Consider the following 21,538-nt stretch of genomic DNA (forward strand, 5'->3'; position numbering starts at 1 on the left):
TGTGTTTCTTTCTGCAGGCATACCGTTTCCTTGCCATCAATAAGAAGCTGGGATTGAGTGGGCGTCCAGAAAGGCCAGTGGGCTGCATTGGGACCTGCAAAGTATGTGAATTTGCAATTACACCTATACACATTTACATACCACTAACATTCACCCTGCTGCACAGGTCATGGCCTGTGACCACTAACGGACCTCCCACATATTGCCTGCATAGATTTCCCAGAGCTCTGAGAAGTCGACTCCAGTGCAGAAACAAACTCAACAGAGACAGAAAATATTCCTGTCCAAAAGTTTTTCTCTTCTTCCGACATACAGTATGCATAAGTGAATGCTGAATCCATTTTGCTTTTTCTCAGGACTTAGTGCATTTTAATAATGCTAAACTGCTGTCAGGCAGTCTGTGTGTATGTGTCCGTGTGTGCACATTATGTGGCTGTGGAAGAGTGTATTTCCACAGTTTGTGTGTGTGTGTGTGTGTGTGTGTGTGTGTGTGTGTGTGTGTGTGTGTGTGTGTGTGTGTGTGCACGCGCACTAATGCCTCTTGCTGATGTTGTTTGCAGTTTGTCCCAAATGAAGGTCATAGTACAACCAAATGAGTCGAGCTATAGCAGCTTTCTCAAACAAAGACATTGCCAAACAAATGAATCATGGCTCCCAACGCATTGCTAAGACAATATTATAATGGAACATTTATGGGGAAGATGGCAGACTGCCAGAGGGCATTATCATCATCAGTGTGTCTGGATGGGTGTGAGTATGTGCCCCTGTGACAATCTGTATGTGTGAAATGGAGCTTTGTATTAGTTGTGTGTATGCACTGTGTGTGTGCGTATGTGTGTTATCAGGAGTGGTTGCAGCTTCTGTGTGTCCCCTCTATCTTAGGATTGATGGCTTGTTTTATACACTGCCCAGAATAATGTATACGTGGCTACTTGTGAGCCATCCATCTTCTAATGCATTAGTGTGTGTGTGTGTGTGTGTGTGTGTGTTTGTCTCCCTCCAGATTTATCGTATCCTGGGCAAGACTGTGGTGTGCTACCCAATAGTGTTTGATCTAAGTGACTTTTACCTGTCCCAAGATGTTATGCTGCTGATTGATGACATTAAGGTAAGTCAGGGTCACACTGTGGAGCTTAGCAATGCCATGGCTCCACAGCTAACCATGTTTTCTGTGCTCATAGAACTTAAATAACTGAGATATATTCAGTTTGTCTGGTGTAATGAGATGCAGCCTGACATGGTCCCACTTGGAGGGCACATACTAGATTCGTAGCCTTCCTGATACCCTTTTTACACTTGCACCATAGAGAGCTTCCTGACAGGCAGTATCACTGCAAAACTACTGTTTCCTTGTTTCTATTCCAGTATTCCATACTATTTTTTTTATTAGTTTCATTCTGGTGATAGGCACAAACAAATCCCACTACACCTTGTTCTGTGCATGATTGTGTATGTGACAAATAAACATGATTTGATTTGATTTGATTTGATTTGATACCAGTACTGGCTAATCCTAAACTCAGCTCTTCTGCACTTTTTATAGTAACTTGAAAGGTTCCACTACTCTAAACCAGTAACTTGCATGGCATGCATATGCAGTATTTGGGGCTCAAGTTGTTTGCAAGAGTTCTTAATCAGAGGGTGCAAATTTACCTCGGATTACCAAATACTAAAAGTAAATAATGTGCAGGAATTATCAAAAATGTTACTGCCACAAGCTGCCAGGGCTCTGCACAGATAATTTATTGGCAGCTACCATATACTGTAAACTATCCTATTTTTTTCCATACACTTAAAGCGACTACATCCTTCAGTTCATTCATTAAAAAGCGTCAGTACTGACTATTAAGTAATGGTACATGGTTGGACAGAAAGGGAACATGATGCATGAGTACTCGATTCCTACCAGGGACCTTTTGTTGTTGTAATGATATATAGTTATCATAAAAAGGCCAGTGTCTTATTTTCAGACTATGTTTGGTCAGATCACGTATTTATATATTGTTCACTGGAAAAGGTGACATTGCTGCAGCAAAGGTTTTAAAATATGGATGGAAAAACAGAAACAAAACATACAGAATTTGAATTTGATTTAAACACATTCAAACTTCAGTAAAATCCTAGAGTTTACCACTGACTATGAAATAATCAAGGATAACTGCAGTATTTGTATGTTTTCAAAAAGTTAACACTTGTTACATTTCAATTTTGGGGTGGGCAATTTATTTCAGAAGCATTTTTGTTATATTTGTTGAAATTCTCTTTACATCCCAACAGCAAACAATAATTGAAAAGCTCTGACACAAAAATGAAAAAATTCTTTATCTGTGGCTGTCGCAGGAATGTAATTACCACGGCCAATTGTCATTGGTGCCTACCTGACAACACTCCGTCCGTGCACAGAGGGGGTGGGATTTTTTCTTTAGGTTACCTTCAAAATCTAGCTGCTAGTTTGATCAGTTTGACAGCTGAGGAAGTTGAACTGAAATGGCCCTGATTCCGTTTATGCTCAGAGACAGTGGCAACTGAAATCTTTGAACCAGCACCATGCCTTTGCCAATCTGAAATGGCGTCTGCGTGTGTCTGTGTGTGCAGAATGCCCTGCAGTTCATCAAACAGTGCTGGAAGATGCAGGGACGTCCCCTCTTCCTTGTTCTCATCCGCGAGGATAACATCAAGTAAAATACACACTCTGTAACAGCTCTTTTATCTTTTTTGTGTCTTCCTGTCTCTGATAGCTTTCTCACAGCATCCTTCCCTCTACCATCTCTCCATACATCACGCTTTATCTCTCTTTTTCTGCCTGATACTGGCTCTAGCTTGCAACTAAATGTCTTGACAGTCACAATGTAGTTTAGTTCCAGCATTTCTGTCTCCCTTCCTCTCTACCCCTCTTCCCTTCTATGTATACCATTTATCTTTATAGCAGGAAGGTGCAACTGTATTTGCTTGCTTGATTGGGTGATAATGTTTCTCATTTGTATCACTATAGCCTGGCTGTTGGGCTGATTACAGCAGTATTGACCATTATCCAGGAAGCCGTATGTTAAATGTGCTACAAATGCTTAAACGGCCTCACTGCAGCATAGAGAGTGAGTCAATGGGCTCTCGTAGACGCAACTCAGTAGTCATTAGTTTTTGTATTGATCGGGATGATGACTTGTATAGAAGGCGACAGCAGACCAAATAAAGCAATGAGGGTCAGGGTGAAATGTGCCTGTCTATTCAGAAACTTTTCAGCTGTGATGATTTCTTACTGATGATATGTTTAATACATGTGCTCTGTTTGGAATATAATAGTTAACACAAATGTTTTGACTCAGAATTGAACAGATTCAAGCTACTGTGCACTGTATGAAACAAAATCTGCCAAACTAACCTCTGCCTCAACAGGGGGAGCCGCTTCAACCCAGTCCTGGACATGCTGGCCTCGTTCAAGAAAGGCATCATTGGGGGCGTCAAAGTTCATGTCGACAGACTTCAGGTTTGTGGATCTAACTGAAATACACTTTTTTCATTTAGTCATTTAAGATAATAAGAATACCTTAGCTACATGTCAGGGGATGAGTTTGTTCTCTTCAGTTGTGAACCTTCTCAGTTGGGACAGGTGTACTGAGGCACAAATATTGTAAGATTAAAGAGGTAATTTGTAGTTTTTCATTGAAATTAAATTTTTTCTGCCTTATTTTCAGTAGGCTCTAACCTCACTTAGAAATGAAGCACAGCTCATCCGACTACAGCGACAACACTGCAGATAACGACACGCTGTCCGCTAACACCATAAAACGACCGGCTCCCAACACAAATTGCACCAAAAACTGCGCATAAGGATAAAAACAACAATAAAGGTTTATGTGATGAAGCCCATCAGATCAAACAAGATTCAGATGATGTCGGGTGAAAACAGTCAGAAATCACATCAGAAAGGCTGGAGCTCGCTGGCGAATGCTGAGCAGTTGCCAGCTTGTGCACTGTATGAGCCGGGAACGTTTGTACAAACAGAGCCTGAACATGTCTGTGTGAAAAGCCACAGCTGGCATGCTGGTGTTTCTGCGTTTATTGCAGGATTTCTGTATGAAAGCGGTTGTGTTTCAGATTATGCTCGCTCATGAGTTCAAGCGAGCACGCAATCTTAAAACCGCACCCCTAGTGGCCGCTGAAAACTACATATTGCCCCATTAACAGCTCAGGAAATCCTTTTGATTGGATTGTTAAGATTTTTCACAGCAATTAAAAATATGTTTTATATATTTGGCCGTCAGAATTACACCCAGTGGTTTCTGCATGTGTCCATCATCTCAGTCAGTCATGCATTCACTAGTCAATCATACATTTTATTGGGAGGACCAGGGGTGTTAGGTCTTGACATTGTCGCAATTCAAATCCATATAAGTGGACAACTGAATGAATGTTACAGTTACTGTTACTGCACTTTTGATTGTTGGCATAATGTGAATGGCTGTCGAGGCAAAATATGCTACCTGCTCACTCATGTAGGCTCAGCTACGACAGATATTACAGCCATCTCTGAAATAAACAGCTGCTAAATATTGTAAATGTTTCAATAAATTGTTTTGCAGGGCTTCATCTCTCTCTTCTGGAAAAACAAACGTTTCCCAGCCCTTAATCTGAAGTCCCTCCTTATTTCAATAGCAATGCCATTGTTAATCTGTGTTTTGACCTTGGTCTGTCAGATTCAATTTGTGAGGCAAACAGTTTTTGTTTGCATGGGAAAGGTGAAACTGAATTGAGCCTGGACGAGTTTAAAAAAGGAGATGGAAAGTAAGCTTTGTGTAGCTTGTTAAAAAATACATTGGAATGACTTTAGGGGAACACAACAAATAAAATGGTGAATTAATAGATTAGAGGTTGATCCCTCCAATATATCTTTCGGCCTGGTGAGAAAATTGCAGAGAAATCTGAATCGACACTCAGTGCCGACATACATTAATGAATCCATTTACATTACTGGCTGTTGTTGCTGTGTTCGTGGCGTGATGGCATGAATGTCAGTGTGTCCTCAGTTGTCTTTGCAATGCATCCTAAAAGCTTGCAAGGCAGAGAAGAAAGGGTAACTTAAAATGAATTGCATGTAAAAAACAAAGGATCACAAAAAACTTAAAGGAAGATTCATATTACTTCGTACTTAAGTTCAGCTTTTTACTTTGTAGTTTCATTTAGCTTGACCAGCACCATTGCTCTCCATGCCAGTGGAAGTGCCATGAAAACCACATTTCTTTAAAGCTGCTATAATCAATATTTTGATATTAACAATGGATGACATCACTATGTGTAATGTGAAAGGAGTTGCTCATAGTGACACAACCGAATGATCACCCGCATTTTTTAACTCATTGTTTTGGTTTTAACACCTGCAAACCTTTGGTCCACTTTCATTGCTCATTTCCAGCAACAGTAGGCAGCTCTTTTCAGTAACAAAAAAGCTGTTAAAACCCACCGCCCATTACCTGCCCAGCACCACTGTTTCTGCCGGATGAGTAAATAAGCACCTGTTTGCAAATATTTTCCTCAAATCTAATTAAACGGTGATAAAATGTCTGTGTTGTGCGTACAGCTTGTATTTGCTGTCCCTAAAGTGGTAAGAAATCAGTTAATGCAGGTTTAAACAAAGTAAAACTTGCACATCTTCAGACTGAATAAACAATAACACATCCTATTTATTAAGATTCGACAGCACTTGATTCATTGTAGCACTGTTCATCACGCATCCTTTATTTTGGTGGTTCCCTTGTTGAAGTCTGAAGACGCCGCTTCAACATAAGTTTAACTCATCGCTCACAGCAGTATTCATGAATTTACGATTAACCATAAACAGTTCATTGCAGATAATTCTTAGTTTTAATGGCAGACTGTGTTGGTTTAAGCTGCAGTTGAGCACAATCAATCCTAATGATGGCAAAAAGTGGGAAAATAAGGCCAAGGTAGAACTAAATTTATTTTCACATTGGTAACTTTAACCAGCTGCTTTGTCAAACTTATGACAGATATTCCAACCCCACCTTCTCTCCCAGTGTGTTTGTGGCGTTCAGCAGAGACTTCTTCATATGATCCTTTTTTTTCACTTTAAAGTTCTTCCTTCCCTTCGCCTATTTGCTATTCACTCCACAGCTAACACCTTTGAAACACTTTCCCTCTTCATCATCTCATTGTTATGGGGAGCAGGCTTGCTCCTCTCCTACGCCTCTTAGTTTTGTTTTGGAGTTGACTTCAGTTAGAATGGCTAATATCACATTTAGACCACAGGAGCAATTGGTATTGAACTGCGGTCTTTACTCCTACACTGCTATGCTTTTAAAATACTCAAAACTTTTACTTTTACCACGTTAGACACTCGCTTGTAACTGCTCCCGTACACATTTGTAAAATTTGAAACTGTGAACTTAGTTCACACCTTACTACTCCATGTGTTAGTTGTTATGAACTGCATTATTCAAACACTTGTTTTGTTCACTGAATGAGGGATTTATACAGCTCTGCTTCCAAATCTCCTGTGTTTTCGTGCTCCTGAATGCGCCTTTAGAGTATGATTTCTTCATATTACTGTGGAATCTCTTGTATACTGCAGCCTACATTGATAGAATAATCACTTTGCAAATTTTTTAATGTGTCATTTTTACTGTCAACCTTTTAGACCCTGATATCTGGAGCAGTGGTGGAGCAGTTGGACTTCCTGCGTGTGAACGAGGCAGAGTAAGAGCTTCCTCTAGTCTTTATGCTTGATTTGCCAGTGTCAGGTCAGTGCTTGTCTGTTGGCAGGACATTTCAAAAAGCTCAGTAAGGATTTTCATGATGCAGTGGACAGATAGAGCAACTTATTCCTGCTTCAAATCTGATATGTATACAATCTGATGATAATAATTTCATGAATGTTAAACTGCAGTATAACTTATGTAGAGACTTGATTTTAAATGTTTTCAGGACCAATAAATCATTGTAGCATAAAATGAATGAAATTCAGCATTATTTTGTCTGTTGCTTCACATGTGAAATATTTCAAATTGGAAAAAATGGACAACAACTAAACATGGATCTACTGCCTACATACAAATAACACACAGTATAATTTTTCTGTGTATGCATGTGTGTGCTTCCATAGGATCCCAGAGTTTAAGAGCTTTGAGGAGCTGGAGCTGCCTAAGCACTCCAAGGTGAAGAGACAGATGAGTACACCCAACGTCTCAGACCTGGAGCAGCAGCCAGAGATCAGTGTGGAGGAGTGGCTGAACAGGCCCACTCATGAGGTCATCCAGAAGTTCCATGTGAGTTGATTGGCATTATGGGAAAAGGGCCCACAAATACATATTGGGGTTAAGAACTGACAGTAAATGCAATTCTTTTTAACACGTTAGAAACATGGGAGTAAATTAGAGGAGCAAAAAACAGTGAGTAAATAAATACACAAATCTTTCACAGCAGATCTATAGTATTCTTTAACCAGGCAGTATTATACTAATCAAATGGTAAAGGTAACCAAACAGAACTATTGTAGTTAGTATAAATTAAAGAAGCAAAGGTTCCAACAACAACAAAGGTTGCAAGGAGTAACTATTGCTAATTGTAGCAGTAGTTCTCTCACTGCTAATGTATTACTTGCCACTTCCTTAACTAAATAGGGACTATAAAGACTGGCAGAAGCAGTAAGAAAGAATTAGGAAGAATTAGAAAGAATTACATCATGGAGACCTGGGTTAAATCTTGAGCAGTGTTCCCCCGGTTTGGCCATGCACTTACAATACATTACAATAAATGCACCGTTGGTAGTGTTTGCATGGGTAAGCTGGTGATGAATCAGTCAGAGTGACAGGTAGAAAAAAGAAGCGTCTGGCAAAACGGTGTGTATCAGAAGAGACTGTCTGCAGCCATCCCCAGGTAAACAGTGGGGATTAGAAGTGACAAGAACTGCATCCAAGGAAATTCTCCATTTTTTAACTGTAGAGAAAAACGGGAAAAATGCTTACAGCTAAGCGTGCTGCAGTCTTGCCAGAAGAAGTGAAAATTCTAAACTTAAGTCAGGTTTTACTCATATTAAACATTTGTTAACCATTTGAATGTGAAAGTAAAACATATAAGACCTTCATATTAACCAAACACATTCTTGTTAACACATTCCCTGGTTTCTTTTCGCTAGGGGTAAACAACTCAACTAATCTGCTTCCGACTGGTGCATCTGCCTTATTATTTGTGTGAAAGATGACCTCTATGCGCTCATTGTTCCCTCCTGTTCCCTAATTAACGTACCCTCACTCTTGCAAAGGCTCACTTGACCACCTGTCTCCTGTTTCTTTATGACACCTTATAAATATGTTCACACATTTTTCCTTAAGCCCAGGTTTTAGGTACTAGTCTGCTGTATTCCTTATTTTTTATTTTAGGGACACTATGGTTGCTATTAAATCTAAAAGAGACAATACTTTATAAAGGTACCCATTATGGTTTTGGTATAACAATATTTTTTTTGATACAGCTTGCTAGTGCTTACTCTGAGGGGCCAATATTGCAGCTCTGTATAGAGTGTGCAATAAATGTATTTGTCTATGTGTTTGTATGCTTGACCAGGCTCATCTTGCCATTTTTCTCTGTGTGTCATTGCCCAGGAATGCGACTGCTTGGCCAGTCAGGCTCAGCTAGCAGCCATCCTTCTTAGGAGAGAAGGACCAGAATTCCTTGCCAAAGATGGTAAGCACTTATATCAAGCATCTTTTCATCATGCTTTTGAATGTGTAGTAACTGCCTAATTTGGCAGTTCTGATTTACAGAGATATGTACAATGTCATTTTGATATGACGGTATATGCCTTTATGATGTTTTCTTTATTTCTGACGACAAAAATATTTGTGATTCCAGAGAACCTGTTGGATGAACTGGAGAGAATCTATAGAAGAGCTGGAAGCAGAAAGCTTTGGTCTGATATTCATACACACACACACACACACACACACACACACACACACACACAAACACTTACGGTGCAAACACTGTTTGCAGCTGTCCAGTCTGTTATTTTATTTGCTGAGCTGACATTATCATTAGTCTAGATCTGATTTTCCTAATTACTTTTGTTGTTATGGAATTCAGATATAAAGTGGATTACTAAAAGTGTCAGATCTAAAAACATAAACTCTAAAGATGCATTCATGATGCCCCTTAAGATGGTGACATTCAGTACATGTAGTATTTTATAATGTTGACCACTGATGTTCTCAGTTATTAGTAGTATTTGCTTTGTTTTTCATGTTGACATAACTGTTATTTAATCTGGCTGAACTGTAGGCTGGCAGTGCGCCAAGCTGCTGCCATTATCAAGAAGTTTGCCAGCTCTATAGCTCCTCACATCACCACCATACTGGTGCATGGGAAACAGGTAATGTTCATGCAGAGATGGATTAAAGACTCTGCATGTTTACTCCCAGTTAGCTGGCTAGCTTGAGAGCTGTGTAAGCTTCAGCCAAACCTTTGCTGTGATTCCTCATAACCAGGGTGTCAACAGGGCTTTTTATGAGTAATAAAGAAGCACAGGCTATATTCAAGGATTGGATTAGTGACTCAGATATTTTAAAAAGTCAATATTTCTACTCCCTTATTAGTCATTATCTTATATTTCAAAAGTCAAGTGTGTAGCCTACATCTCCTGGAAGGGCTAAATAAGATGATTCATTGTTCTGATACAAAAGGTTCCAGAACAATGTGTAAAATACATTTTGTGTATAAAAAACACACTGAAATCTTCAAAGGAAACAGTTGCTACTTAGTGAAAAACAGTCAATACTGACCATACTTAGCATTATTCAAGCAACGTTTTGTTTCTATAGTTTTGCTATCAAATAAAAGTTAGAATGTAACTTCTCACACCCTGGTAACAGGCTAGTTTCTTAGCATCATGTTAAAACCATCATCATCACCAAGTTTGGCATAATAAGATGGCTAATAGTCATGAGGATGGCCCAGCCAGTTATGCTAAGCTAGGAGGCACCTTGACTCAGAAGCGTACAGGAGCTTGTAGTCAGTGTTTGCTTTCTCTCCATTAACCATGCTCTTATGTCCTACTACAGCATCACCCGTTGAAACAAGGTTGGCTGTATACTCCAAATGAAACTGAATTTGGCTATTGGATATGAAGTTGTAAATGCCTTTACACTCACTGTTACTCCAGGTCTGTTTCGCCAAGGGTATTGGAGTTTTCTGTGGGAGTTGACGTCAATTTCAAATTCATCATAACAAGAAGTAACCATAAGTAGTATTAGAACTAGTGGAACTAATGGAAGTAAACAGAAAGTCTAGCCTCAAATGATTGATGTAACCAATTTGGATTATGGTTGCTATTCACTTTTTCCATCTTAAAGCTGTAATCAAAGTTGACTGTCCTTCACATAGACTGTTAGCTCTACTTACATGTAGTCATCATAATTGCATTTTTAATCACCATACCGGCAGTAACATTTGTTTTTCTGGCTAACGGCTAAGTGTTACTCAAATCAGTCTGCACAGACAGCACACAGACCTGTATTAGGTATTCCAGTTTCTTTTGAATTACCCAGCAAATATATATTCAGGTTTCTCACAGTATTATTTAAAGACCCAGTCATAAAAATAGTGTGCTCCATTTTTTGGAAAGTAGCAAACAATGTTAAGGTGAGGCCAAAGGCGGAGCGGGGGGTGGGGGGTGCAGTGGCTAATTGGCCTTAAGCCCCGAATGTTTACATTGTCTGGCTCCGGACTTTGGGTGGGGCATGCCATTCCAGAGAAATCCAATATCATGGTATAAAGTGAACAACGACACAGCAAATAATGTCACTAACGTTAAGTAAGTTGGGAGTTAGCAAGCTGTCGCTACAGTTGCTGCTGCGAAGCTATCCTGCAGAGAAGAAGAGACGATCCCAGAGCCAGCACAGCAGCTCCAGACAGCAAAACTCTCTTGCTACAATAGCTAACATCAAAACAATAGCATTTCTTGGCAAATTATAGAGTGTCGTGGTAGACCAACTAGCAGTAAATGCAGCAGTGCATCCCTGAGCACTGGGTCTCAAATTTTCAGCAAACCTGTTGTTGATTACGGCTAATGCTACATGTTTCTCTGTTGGTGATTCGGCAAAGGCCTGGTTAAAATTTGACATTGCCCGCACGGTTGGTCGGTTTCATTCTGCAGTCCATTGCAAGAAGCATGCCGAGGTGACCATTGTTTGCTAAAGCGGTTAGCCCACAATGGCCACACACAAGGCTAGTCAGTCTCAATTGCAATTCGGGATAAACCATCATGGGACATGTGATCATAATAATAGTAATAATAAAAGAACATGCATAAAAGATTAAATGTAACAGGAAACAATTTTCTGCCATAACAGCGAGTAAGCTGAATATTCGTTGGCAAGTCGTTTAACATTACCTGACATTCAGAGAGCGGCTGGAAAGGTGTTGTGTGGCTCATTCTGAGCCACTTTAATTGGAATTTCATACTCCAACTTTAGATTAAACATTTGCCTGGCAGGCCCTATCCCACGATTCCAGGCAAACAAAATATCTGCCTCTATTTGATCTGTGATCACAGAGCTGCTAAAATTCTTTTTTGTTTGTGGTATACTGCTGGCCTGACTCATGAAGAATTGATCAAATACTGTAGATGGTTGTCATAACTTCTCATGTGAGCTTTTGCTCCCTTCTTTACTGGTTAGTGTTTTCTATGTCTATGATTTGATTTGAATTTGTGTCGGGTTGATTGACATGACAACATTTATTATATGCTTTTCTATTGATGAATAAGATTTTAGCACAGATACATTTAATTAAGCCTGGGAGTAAATAAAAAAGCCTAGAGGCTGGTTTCCAACTTGCTGGGAAATGGCATCAATACTCAGTGTAATTTACTTTCTCATTTACCTAACATGGGCCAGGAAGTGAAGCTTGAAATAGGTTCCCCAACAAAGCATCGGTGGATTGACACCGCATCATGCCTTCTAAACATTAAGGCTTTGTTTCCTTTTTATTCATTGTGCTCAAGATGTGCTTTCGTATTTCTGCGGGTTTAAGCACTGGATAACACACACGCACTAAACTAGAGATGTTCTCAGCATATATTAAGAAGAGGTTGTGTTTCAGCTGATTGTTTTCATGACCCCATTAATGAAATAATTTTAGTAGTTCACCGCTTCTGTGAGGATGGCTTCACCTCCATGTGCGTGTCTATAGCAACCCTGGCTGTGGGCTACCATGTGAAGATAACCACAGTTTGTGTGCTGCTTTTTCCTCATAGGATTCCTGCAGGCAAGAGGAGATAGTATGAAGGCTGCAGTGACTCTCAGGAATAATGAACTGAGAAATGAGTGAACATTAAAATATTTTAAGGGAAGACAACCTTTTATATAGTATTACAATAATAAATCTAATTCATTGATTTGGACTTGGATTAATAGATTTCTTGGCAAGGTTTGATTTTAAAAAGGACTTCGTTGTGGGGTTTCTTTTGAATTTCAATCTAATGTTTGGATGGTTTGTAAATGTGGGGTCGCTGAATTTCTATAATAAGAGAAGGAAGAAGCTAGAGATTATGCCTGTGGATAATTTCAGGCCTTTTTATCATGTTAAAGAAATTTGTATGTATTTCTAGTGATGTTACTATACTATATATTTGAGTAGTCAAAACATTCTCACTCCCGACTCCTCACATATCGACGCTTGGTCAAGGCCCTTTTGGCGTCGCTTTTGAACTCCCTGGGTAGCCCTTGAGCATCACGCTTAGCAACAACAAATATGCAACGTCCGGTTACACTTTCAAAATAAAAAGCTAGCATTTTGAAACGTTACATTATTAAAAGATTGATGGAGAACATGTGAAATGTTGCAATTTGGTTAGGTTTAGGCATAAAAACTACTTGGTTGGGTTAGGAAATAACGCTGTACGTCAGTTAAAATGTAAGTTAACTAACGTCACATGTGTAACTTATGCAATTTCCATAACTCGCATAACTTAAATAAAAATATTGAATGTTGACTTTTCGTTTCACATGGGACACGAACCTCGGACTCCTGGTTCAAAGTCCAGGTTCTGGCCCTCCATCCACCTCAGCTACCTACTTACTCAGTCTTGTCTTTTAAATATCATATACCTACCTTTATTGTCAAAAACTGACACTACAGGGCTTCTCCCCACTGCTTTGAACTATGATGCTAAAGGGATCCCTGTGCGTTACAAACTGACACTGATGGGTCTTGACCATACGTCCATATGTGACAAGTTGGGCCACTGCACACCGTGTACATTCTCCACATATTCAATTGATTTAATTTGATTACAAATTGAACATCCCTTACAGTATATATCAGTGGTCGGCAATAGGCGGCCAGCAATAATATCTGGCCCATGGCCAGATTACTTTGATAGTGGCAAAAAAAATAATAATAGCGGCTGGTGCTGAAACAGCAAAGGTTACTCACATAATCACTTCATCTTAAGTGATTGTGCCTACAAAATGAAAGCGCAAGAACATTTTTGCAGCAGTACTTTATGGCGTGTTTAATTGAGAGCTTACTTTGAAAAGTTCTGAAGGAAATTCAAAAGAGTCTCTGGCTTGCTTGAGACACCTCTGAAAAAGCCGTTCGAAAACGTGACCTTGCGGATTCCCCTGGAATTTCCTCTGCCTGGAGATACTGGGGACACGAAAATAAGCGTCAATAGGTTGATGTGGACCAATCGCCGGGAGGCACACACTCCAGCACATGCTTAATTGTGATATGTAATACGATCTCTTCACAATCTTGTTGAAAAAGGAAGAAAACATTTTTGCAGCAAGTGAGAATTGAACACAAAACCCTCCAAACAAGAGTCCAGTGCACTACCAACTGAGCTAACGTTAATCACACACCCAGTAAATACTGGAATATAAATGGTCAATTGACGATGTTCTGGCCCACCGTCTAATGACTTGAAAGAAAATTGTCCCGATGACAGACTTATTTGCCGACCCCTGGTATATATGATCCCTACTGAAGCTGCAGTAAAGTTGAGGAATTCTATCATTAGCCTTGTAATAAAAATAAAAAGCAGTAATGTAGTTTGTTAAAGTCCTAGCTGTTGGTTGTTATCTGTCATGATGTCAAGACTGTTCTTCTGTCTTTTCGCCCACTAGGTCTGTTGTCCGTCTTGCCGCCAGTCTCTTAACTAAGCTGGTGGACAGCCTTGCCCCCAGTATTACTAGTATTTTAGTACATGGCAAGCAGGTAAGTGGACATACAAACAGCAGGGCGTGAGTAGTTTACCATAACTATCCCTTTTTTTCAACAAATGATTTTGGGTTATGTTTTGAAAACTGGCATGTCGGGACAATGATTTTAATGTTCACTGATTTAAAAAATAAAAAAGAAATTGGAAAGATATTATAAGCTCCTCATGCTGTCATCCTATGGGCATTACTTGCATGCTCATATTCCTCATCACAGCTCACCTCCATTGTGTGTATCTAAGCTGTAGCTGTAGCAAAGCTGCCAGTGTGACCAGCGTAGAATCCTAATATGCACCGTGTCCACGTGTCTAGACACACTCAATGTGCCGATTCATACATTGTGACCGGGGAATTTGTTTGATGCCACTAGCTCACGAAGGATGAGTTTCAGTGCATCATTTCCTGTCAAGTGTTACTCAGACTCAGAGATTAGCCTCCTCTTGAGGGTGTCAGTTATCTTGCCTCATTTTTACCCTTCTGAGCAGTTTTAGGCATTTCATTATGCTGAAGTAGCTCAAGGTGTGAATCTGCATATAGATTGCTTACTGGAAGGGATGCTCCTCTCAACATGATTGGAAAAGCTGATTTAAGATTTGATATGGCTGTGTTTCTCTGCTACAGAAACAGCTCAGTTGGAAAAAATGAGAGGCGCCACCCCATTTAAGTCCATTCTGACTCTAGTTTTGATTATATTTCTTGTCAGGATTAAAATTCAACAATGTAGTCCCTTTGAATTCAAAGTTGGTCAATTCCCAACTTAATTTCCAGCATCAGGCTATTCTTTGCTCAGAATCAGTTTAGATGTAAAGATGAATGATACATCTTCAAAGTGCTGGGTTTCATCAGCTGAAGGCAAGGATAAAAGTGTGCGCTCTCATCGGGAAGATTGGTGAGGTGTAATTTTTACGAGATGGCTTTCAGAAGAAACAAAATTCAAAAGAGGAATCTTGGGGTGTAATTTTTTTCCGACTCGCTTTTATGTGACTCTCGGAGAGGAAGCCAATTTTGGAGTGATGGGACAAAGATACTTGGTCACAGACATGCACCTGCATAGGCACACATACTAAATAGATATGTTATATACAACAATTCTCTACAATGCAGATAACTTTTTAACTGTACGTGGGTTCGGTGTATGGTCATTCTCCCTGTGTGTGTCCATGTGTGCTAATGCCTATCGTTACCAGGTGACCCTGGGTATATTCGGGCAAGAGGAGGAGGTGATCTCCAACCCACTGTCGCCAGGGGTGATCCAAGGCATCATCTACAGCAAGTGCTCCCCTCACGGTGGAGAGCGGGAGGCTGTTCTTCAGCAGGAACTGGTCATCCATATTGGATGGATTATCTCCAACAACCCAGAGCTGTTCAGCGGCATGCTCAAGATCAGAGTCGGGTAGGATAAATTCAGGCTTAGGGTGGTGACAACGGTGCCTAAAAATTCTTGTACATGTAGTCGAGCGAGATGGCCTTATGCAGTATGTACTCGTTGCTGCAATTCTCCTTCCCTGGTGTTCTGACCACACAACAAAACATGAATCAATAAAAAGGATCAGTTCAGGCTGCAGTTTGCCTTCAGTTTATTTTCTTATGTTATTCGGTTCAAACATCAGGAACTCCTAGCTGTCAAATATCTGTGTCAATACCAATGATACCTTATATTTCAGGTTGTTATTCTGTAGTTGGTTTTTGCTCCAAGTAAACCACAATACTCTTGGAAGTGGATTTAGATTCAATTTATATGCAATAAAAGTACCATTTTAAGTTATCAAAACTCTGTGCCATCAGACAAACGAGTTATCTATTTTTATCTCGAGTGTTTGTTTTGGTTTCATTTTGGTCTTTGGTCTTCTTTTCTTTGACTGTAAATAAAATAGCCGTATTAAGCCATAAGCCATAAGAAAGTTGCCCCTGAATAACTGAAAAAAAGGACACTATTTTAAACACGTTAATCCTTGTTCAAACCTTTTTATATACAGTCTATGGTTCAAACACAGTGACCACCTCCATGTTAGCTGTATGTGGTTCAGTTCTGTGGTGCATTAACTGTGTGTGTGTGTGTGTGTGTGTGTGTGTGTGTGTGCTGTGGATCTCCAGATGGATTGTCCAGGCCATGAAGCATGAGCTGAAGATCCGGGCAGGTGACATGCCACCCCAGGACATCTACCAACTCTCCCCCAGTGACATCAAGCAGCTCCTGCTGGATGTCCTGCAGCCACAAAACACTGGCAGGTACCGTCCAAACACGCACTCACACTGTCAAAATTATTATCCATGCTTTCTCATCCCTTTCAACTCACACATCTGCCTTTGAAAGACTCCGTATCTCCTTAGTTTTAAATTATTTTATCTTCGGTCTTGTCTACATCCATATCTTATTATGCAAGCTTTTTACGCAAACCAATTTCCCCATGGGAATTATTAAAGTTATATCTTATCTCACCTTATCTGATACACATGGACTCATAGACAATTTCCTCTAGCACGGGTATCAACATTACCCAGACTCGGTTCCACAGTTTTCCCCCTTGTTTTGCCTCAGGTCTTGGCTGAACAGGCGTCAGATCGATGGCTCTCTGAACAGGACTCCTCTGGGCTTTTATGATCGTGTGTGGCAGATCCTGGAAAGGACCCCCAACGGCATTATGGTGGCTGGGACTCACCTCCCACAGGTACCCGCCTCCTCTGACACTGCTTCAGGATAAATACTCTGAACAGTGCTGGTTAAATGTGACACTCTGCTATACAAACAGCTATGGGTTATAGAAACGTGTGTGGCTGTTGTGTTTTACTGAAAGAATACCCAATGAATTCTGATTAGGAGTGTTGCTCCCATTTATTGGTTGGTTCAAGCACTAGTGACAGTATACGCAAAAATACAGATGCACAAAAATCTGGCCATGGTTGCAGTATGGAACCTGTGCTGATGAACATAGATTTTTCTGAGTAATACAAAGTGCCTTATCAATTTAAAGGTGTCTACATTGAACAGTGAAATGTATTTGTTTGTCTTTGTCAAGTATTAGTATTTTATTGTGAAGGTCTAATTGAAATAGAACTGTTTTTTATTTGATCACGTCAATTGTCATGTTCTGCCTCTTTCACGGAAGACATTTTGATTTGTCACAGTGGGAATGTCACAGGTGTAGATGAAAAAATAATGATTCCATTTAGCTGCTTCAGTTTGGCTTGTTCATTCGTACATCTATTTCTCAATGGATTCTCTTAATGATAGCTATTATTTGAAAAGTGTGTATGACTTCACTGACAAATATAATCTCCAAGACATTAAGGTCTAGCACAATAATGATGATCAGAGTGAGCAGAGTGTCACACAGATTGTGACTTTATTGGCTATTCCCCAAATATCCTGTTCACACTATATGGTACAGTGATATCACTTGATTCATTTTTCAAATACACTAACAAATCGTCCAGTTTTATTTTAAAGTTAGAATCGTGTCTCTTGTCTGAGGGAGATCACCACTGTCAGCAGCTGGCACTCTCAAAGCACTGTTTGTTAAAGTACTGGCAAGTGAGATTTGCCCAATACACAGGAACCAGATCCATTTCCATTCTAATATCTGCATCTCTAATAAAGAAATGAATTATTGTAAAAAAGAAATTTCACAACTTTTGTTTTCCTTTTTAGACATCTCTCATATTATGTAAGGAAAGACAGGAACAAACACTGACTTGTTTTACCAGCTACTGTAGGTACCAGGATAGACAGGCCGTAAGTGGAGAGGAGGAGGGAGATCCCACAACACTCTGCCTTGTTTGTGCTCACAGGGATGGAGTCAGATGATGACACTTCAATAAGGAACAAATAAGTAAAAAATAATAATAACATTTTTCTTACTGTCTCTGCAGCAACCTACACTGTCTGACATGACCATGTATGAGATGAACTTCTCCCTGCTCGTGGAGGACACGCTGAAGAAAATAGTTCTGCCTGAATACAGGCAAATTGTGGTAGAGGTAAAAAAGAAAAAAATACATTCTGCTAACACCACCGAAGTGCACAGATAGAGTAGAATCAGAATACATGTGTATGGATTTTTACTCAACATACCATTGACTTTCCTCTCTTTATTTTGGCATGAATCACAAATCTCTTTTTAAGCACTGAAGTCTGTTCAGAATAAAGCAAAGAGGATATTAAGTGACTCCAGTTCTAGCAATACTTCATTACTACGTTTGGGTTCAGATGCATTTTAACCTTCCTTCCTTTGTTCCTTCCTGCCTCCCTTTAAGATCAAGTCAGGTTTAGATCTTTAAAAAAAGAATACAGTCTACTCTGTTGCTGTGTTTAGTTTCTGACTTCTCATATCTCTACTGTGAGTAGTTGCTGATGGTGGTATCCATAGTGCTGGAGAGAAATCCAGAGCTGGAATTCAGCAATGACAAAGTGGATCTGGACAGCCTGGTGAAGGAAGCCTTTAAGGATTTCCAGAAGGATCGTAGCCGTTTTGAAGGCATGGAGAAACAGGTAGAGTGGCTTCCCTGCAGGCTGTCCCTACATTTTCTCATTTGAATGTGACAATTGTCTGCCAAATAATGATCTCGTCGCTGTTCTAAACTGATGTGCTCCCAAACTTTAGGCTTCAGTTCCAGCCATACACTGATAATTTAACTAAAGAGTTAGCTCAAGGGTGTTAAAAACCCTTGGCCTATTAGTCATTAGTCAACAGCCATTGTCTAATTCAGTAGAGCTTTATTAAATTTGTGAGATATAATCCTAGTAGGATGTTTTTTACTCACAGCATGTCTTTCTAAATAACTTTTTTATTAGCACGTTTTTTTTTTTTTTAATTCTTGAGAACACATCTGTTAACATTTTCAAAGATGATTTTTCATTTTTGCCTCTTCCAGGATGACATGGAGGCATTCTACAACACATCGCCCGTGGGAAAGAGTAGCACCTCCAGCTACCTGACCAAGGCTGTTATGATCCAGTTGCTGCAAGGGGATGTCAAGCCCTGCAAGGACGACCCGTGCTCTGTTAGCTAGATTTACGACGCTTTGACCCCTAATCCGAGCCTGCTAGAGTGTAGTCATCAAATGGCCCGGCGAGGACTACTGAGTATCTATCACATGTATTCAGAAGGTAACCTCTAACCTCTCCAATCCTCCCTGCAGCAGAACTCTGCCTGCAAGTTACATTTTACCTCGACTTTTGCCTGAACAACAGTAGAAGCTGTAAGCAGAAGATTTAATTCCTGCAGATGAGCATGTTGGCAGTTAATTAGTAGGAGAAATCAGTATCACCAGGGCCTTGTTTCTTTTACCTCTACACATTGGTTTTGTGTTGAGTTCAGTCACCCAGCTGTGTTGTGCACTCAAATTAAGATTTTAATGGCGTTATTCATTGCCGTAGGTGGCTAGCTATGTCACCTAGCACCTAGCCACCCAACTACTGTACTATATTTCCCTTTCTCCAATAATGAGTATTTTCCTAAATTTCAAGCTAGTTCTTTCGTTTTTGATGTTGCTTCGAAATCCAATTTAAATGTTCTGTCAGGTATGCTACAAATAATGCCACAATGAACTCTTGCTAAATGAACAACAGTCTCAGATGTAACCGTTAAAGCTGTATCTCACCTGCAATAACCTAGAGCTGTTACATAGCAACTAGTCCGTAAAAGGTCATGTTACATCATGTGTTTGTTTCTCAAATGTGGTTCTCAGATTGGTGCTTTTGGCTCCCAGGTGCCTCAAAAACGGCGTCCCGTATCACCAGAAATCAAAAGCTGTTAAGTCTGCCATCATTTCATACATGATCCATTAGTATAAATGTATGCATCTTCATGGAATTGCATCTTGGTGTGGTTAACCTCATGCAAGCTATCTATGGATCTTTGGCAATATGCAGTTTGAGAACCACTGAAGGTAAAATATTTGGATTTTATAGTGATTTCCACAGTACATTATTCAGCACATACGCATACTGTACATGCCAGAGTTAGGTGTTTGTTGTACTGTATTGAGTTTCTCCTTCTGTGCATGCACAGTCTGCTGCATGACAATAAGTACTGTTTATCATAACCATCGTGACGGTTTCTCTGAATGTTCAATGCTACAAAATAGAGTGTCTGAAAGGCCTGTTTTGGACAGCAGGTTTCTGCATGACAATGACTACTGCTCATCTGAAGTCCTGGGACTGAGGACCCTTTAGAAAAGGCTGTTTTGTTGAATGTGGGCAGGAGTAAAGACTGCTGTCATCCTTGGGTGGAAATGATAAAAGACTCACTTTGACTTATTTTAAAGCGTGCCTCTCTGAATATCATCACTGTGATAAATCCGCCCAACCTTGTCACTGTGTGTGTGTGCGTGTGTGTTTTGTTTACTGTTGTTGTTCAAAAGAAGTATTTTTAACTCAAAACTGTAGATTCAAAGAATAAAGTTATCATGGAAAGTATAAACATTTTCTTCTGTGTCACTTTATTATTGTTATAAACTCGATTTGTGAATGTGTAAATATGTGCAGCTGCTTCTGGAACATCTCCCCTTTTAGTCTATAGTCAAGATAAGATCAACTTTATTGTCCCCTAAGAGAAATCTTTTTCAGAGCAGATTGTTTATTTAGGAGCGATATGGAAGTAGAGATGAAGGACCGCTTATGGCGGTTACCTTTACATCGGCTAGCTCTGTAGCATTTCCCTGAAGGTAATAGGTCATATTCCGAGTGCAGAATATGTGAAGGATTAACTTTCATGTCAACAAGCCTCTGAACAAGCAAATGAGGACGGACAGTGTCAAAAGCAGAACTGAAATCAGCAAATAAAACACGTTATGTTATGTGGATAACATTATATTATTTTATATGAATATGAAATACAGACACATTCTTCACATGAAGCAAAAATCTCTTGTTCCTTGGCTAAAACTGCAGCAGAAATTGAGCGTGACTGCTACAGCCCTGAGGGGTGTGTTTGGCATTGTATCGAATCCTACCAGTTACACCCACTTATGTTGCCCGAACCCCTTATCAATCTGCATCTCGCCACTGAGGCTGTGTGTGCTGTCTACAACATTGACTAACTGACTGGCAGAGAGGTGGGTGAGAGCCAGAGGAGAAGATAAATGAGCTCTGCCTCACACTTAGCATATTCAAACCAACTTGCATGCTGGTGAGAGGAGATCTTGCCTGTCTTGTTGAATAAATCTCTTCTTCACCAAGACAAATCCAAAACAAATTAGATTCTCTCAGCATTAATTTGAAACGGTTTTAAGTTGTTTTATATCATTTCTTTCATCAGTTTTCATGCTGTGCACTTTGGAATATAAGAGAAAGGATCATGTTTTCA

The 21,538-nt window shown here is 39.9% G+C and overlaps 1 protein-coding gene across 3 annotated transcripts in view; it reads left to right on the top strand.

Annotated features, from left to right (window-relative positions):
- The window catches only part of phkb (phosphorylase kinase, beta), a 105,329-nt gene extending 84,676 nt beyond the window's left edge, over window positions 1-20,653 (top strand). For 2 of the 3 annotated variants that reach the window (XM_038701486.1, XM_038701484.1), the window contains 15 exons: window positions 18-101; window positions 1,004-1,108; window positions 2,596-2,678; window positions 3,394-3,484; window positions 6,653-6,711; window positions 7,118-7,280; window positions 8,616-8,697; window positions 8,866-8,923; window positions 14,139-14,229; window positions 15,419-15,624; window positions 16,326-16,460; window positions 16,771-16,900; window positions 18,102-18,209; window positions 18,577-18,720; window positions 19,104-20,653. In XM_038701486.1, coding sequence (XP_038557414.1) covers window positions 18-101; window positions 1,004-1,108; window positions 2,596-2,678; window positions 3,394-3,484; window positions 6,653-6,711; window positions 7,118-7,280; window positions 8,616-8,697; window positions 8,866-8,923; window positions 14,139-14,229; window positions 15,419-15,624; window positions 16,326-16,460; window positions 16,771-16,900; window positions 18,102-18,209; window positions 18,577-18,720; window positions 19,104-19,241 — 1,677 coding nt within the window. In that variant the 3' untranslated portion in view covers window positions 19,242-20,653. Of the gene's footprint in view, window positions 1-17; window positions 102-1,003; window positions 1,109-2,595; window positions 2,679-3,393; window positions 3,485-6,652; window positions 6,712-7,117; window positions 7,281-8,615; window positions 8,698-8,865; window positions 8,924-9,291; window positions 9,383-14,138; window positions 14,230-15,418; window positions 15,625-16,325; window positions 16,461-16,770; window positions 16,901-18,101; window positions 18,210-18,576; window positions 18,721-19,103 lie in introns of all 3 variants that reach the window. The other variant, XM_038701485.1, reaches the window with a different exon arrangement.
- Window positions 20,654-21,538: the final 885 nt, after the last annotated feature.

The sequence above is a fragment of the Micropterus salmoides genome, unplaced genomic scaffold (genome assembly GCF_014851395.1).
Source record: "Micropterus salmoides isolate LMB-PRFRI ecotype aquatic unplaced genomic scaffold, ASM1485139v1 Ms_hic_scaffold_6, whole genome shotgun sequence".
NCBI classification, from domain to species: domain Eukaryota; kingdom Metazoa; phylum Chordata; class Actinopteri; order Centrarchiformes; family Centrarchidae; genus Micropterus; species Micropterus salmoides.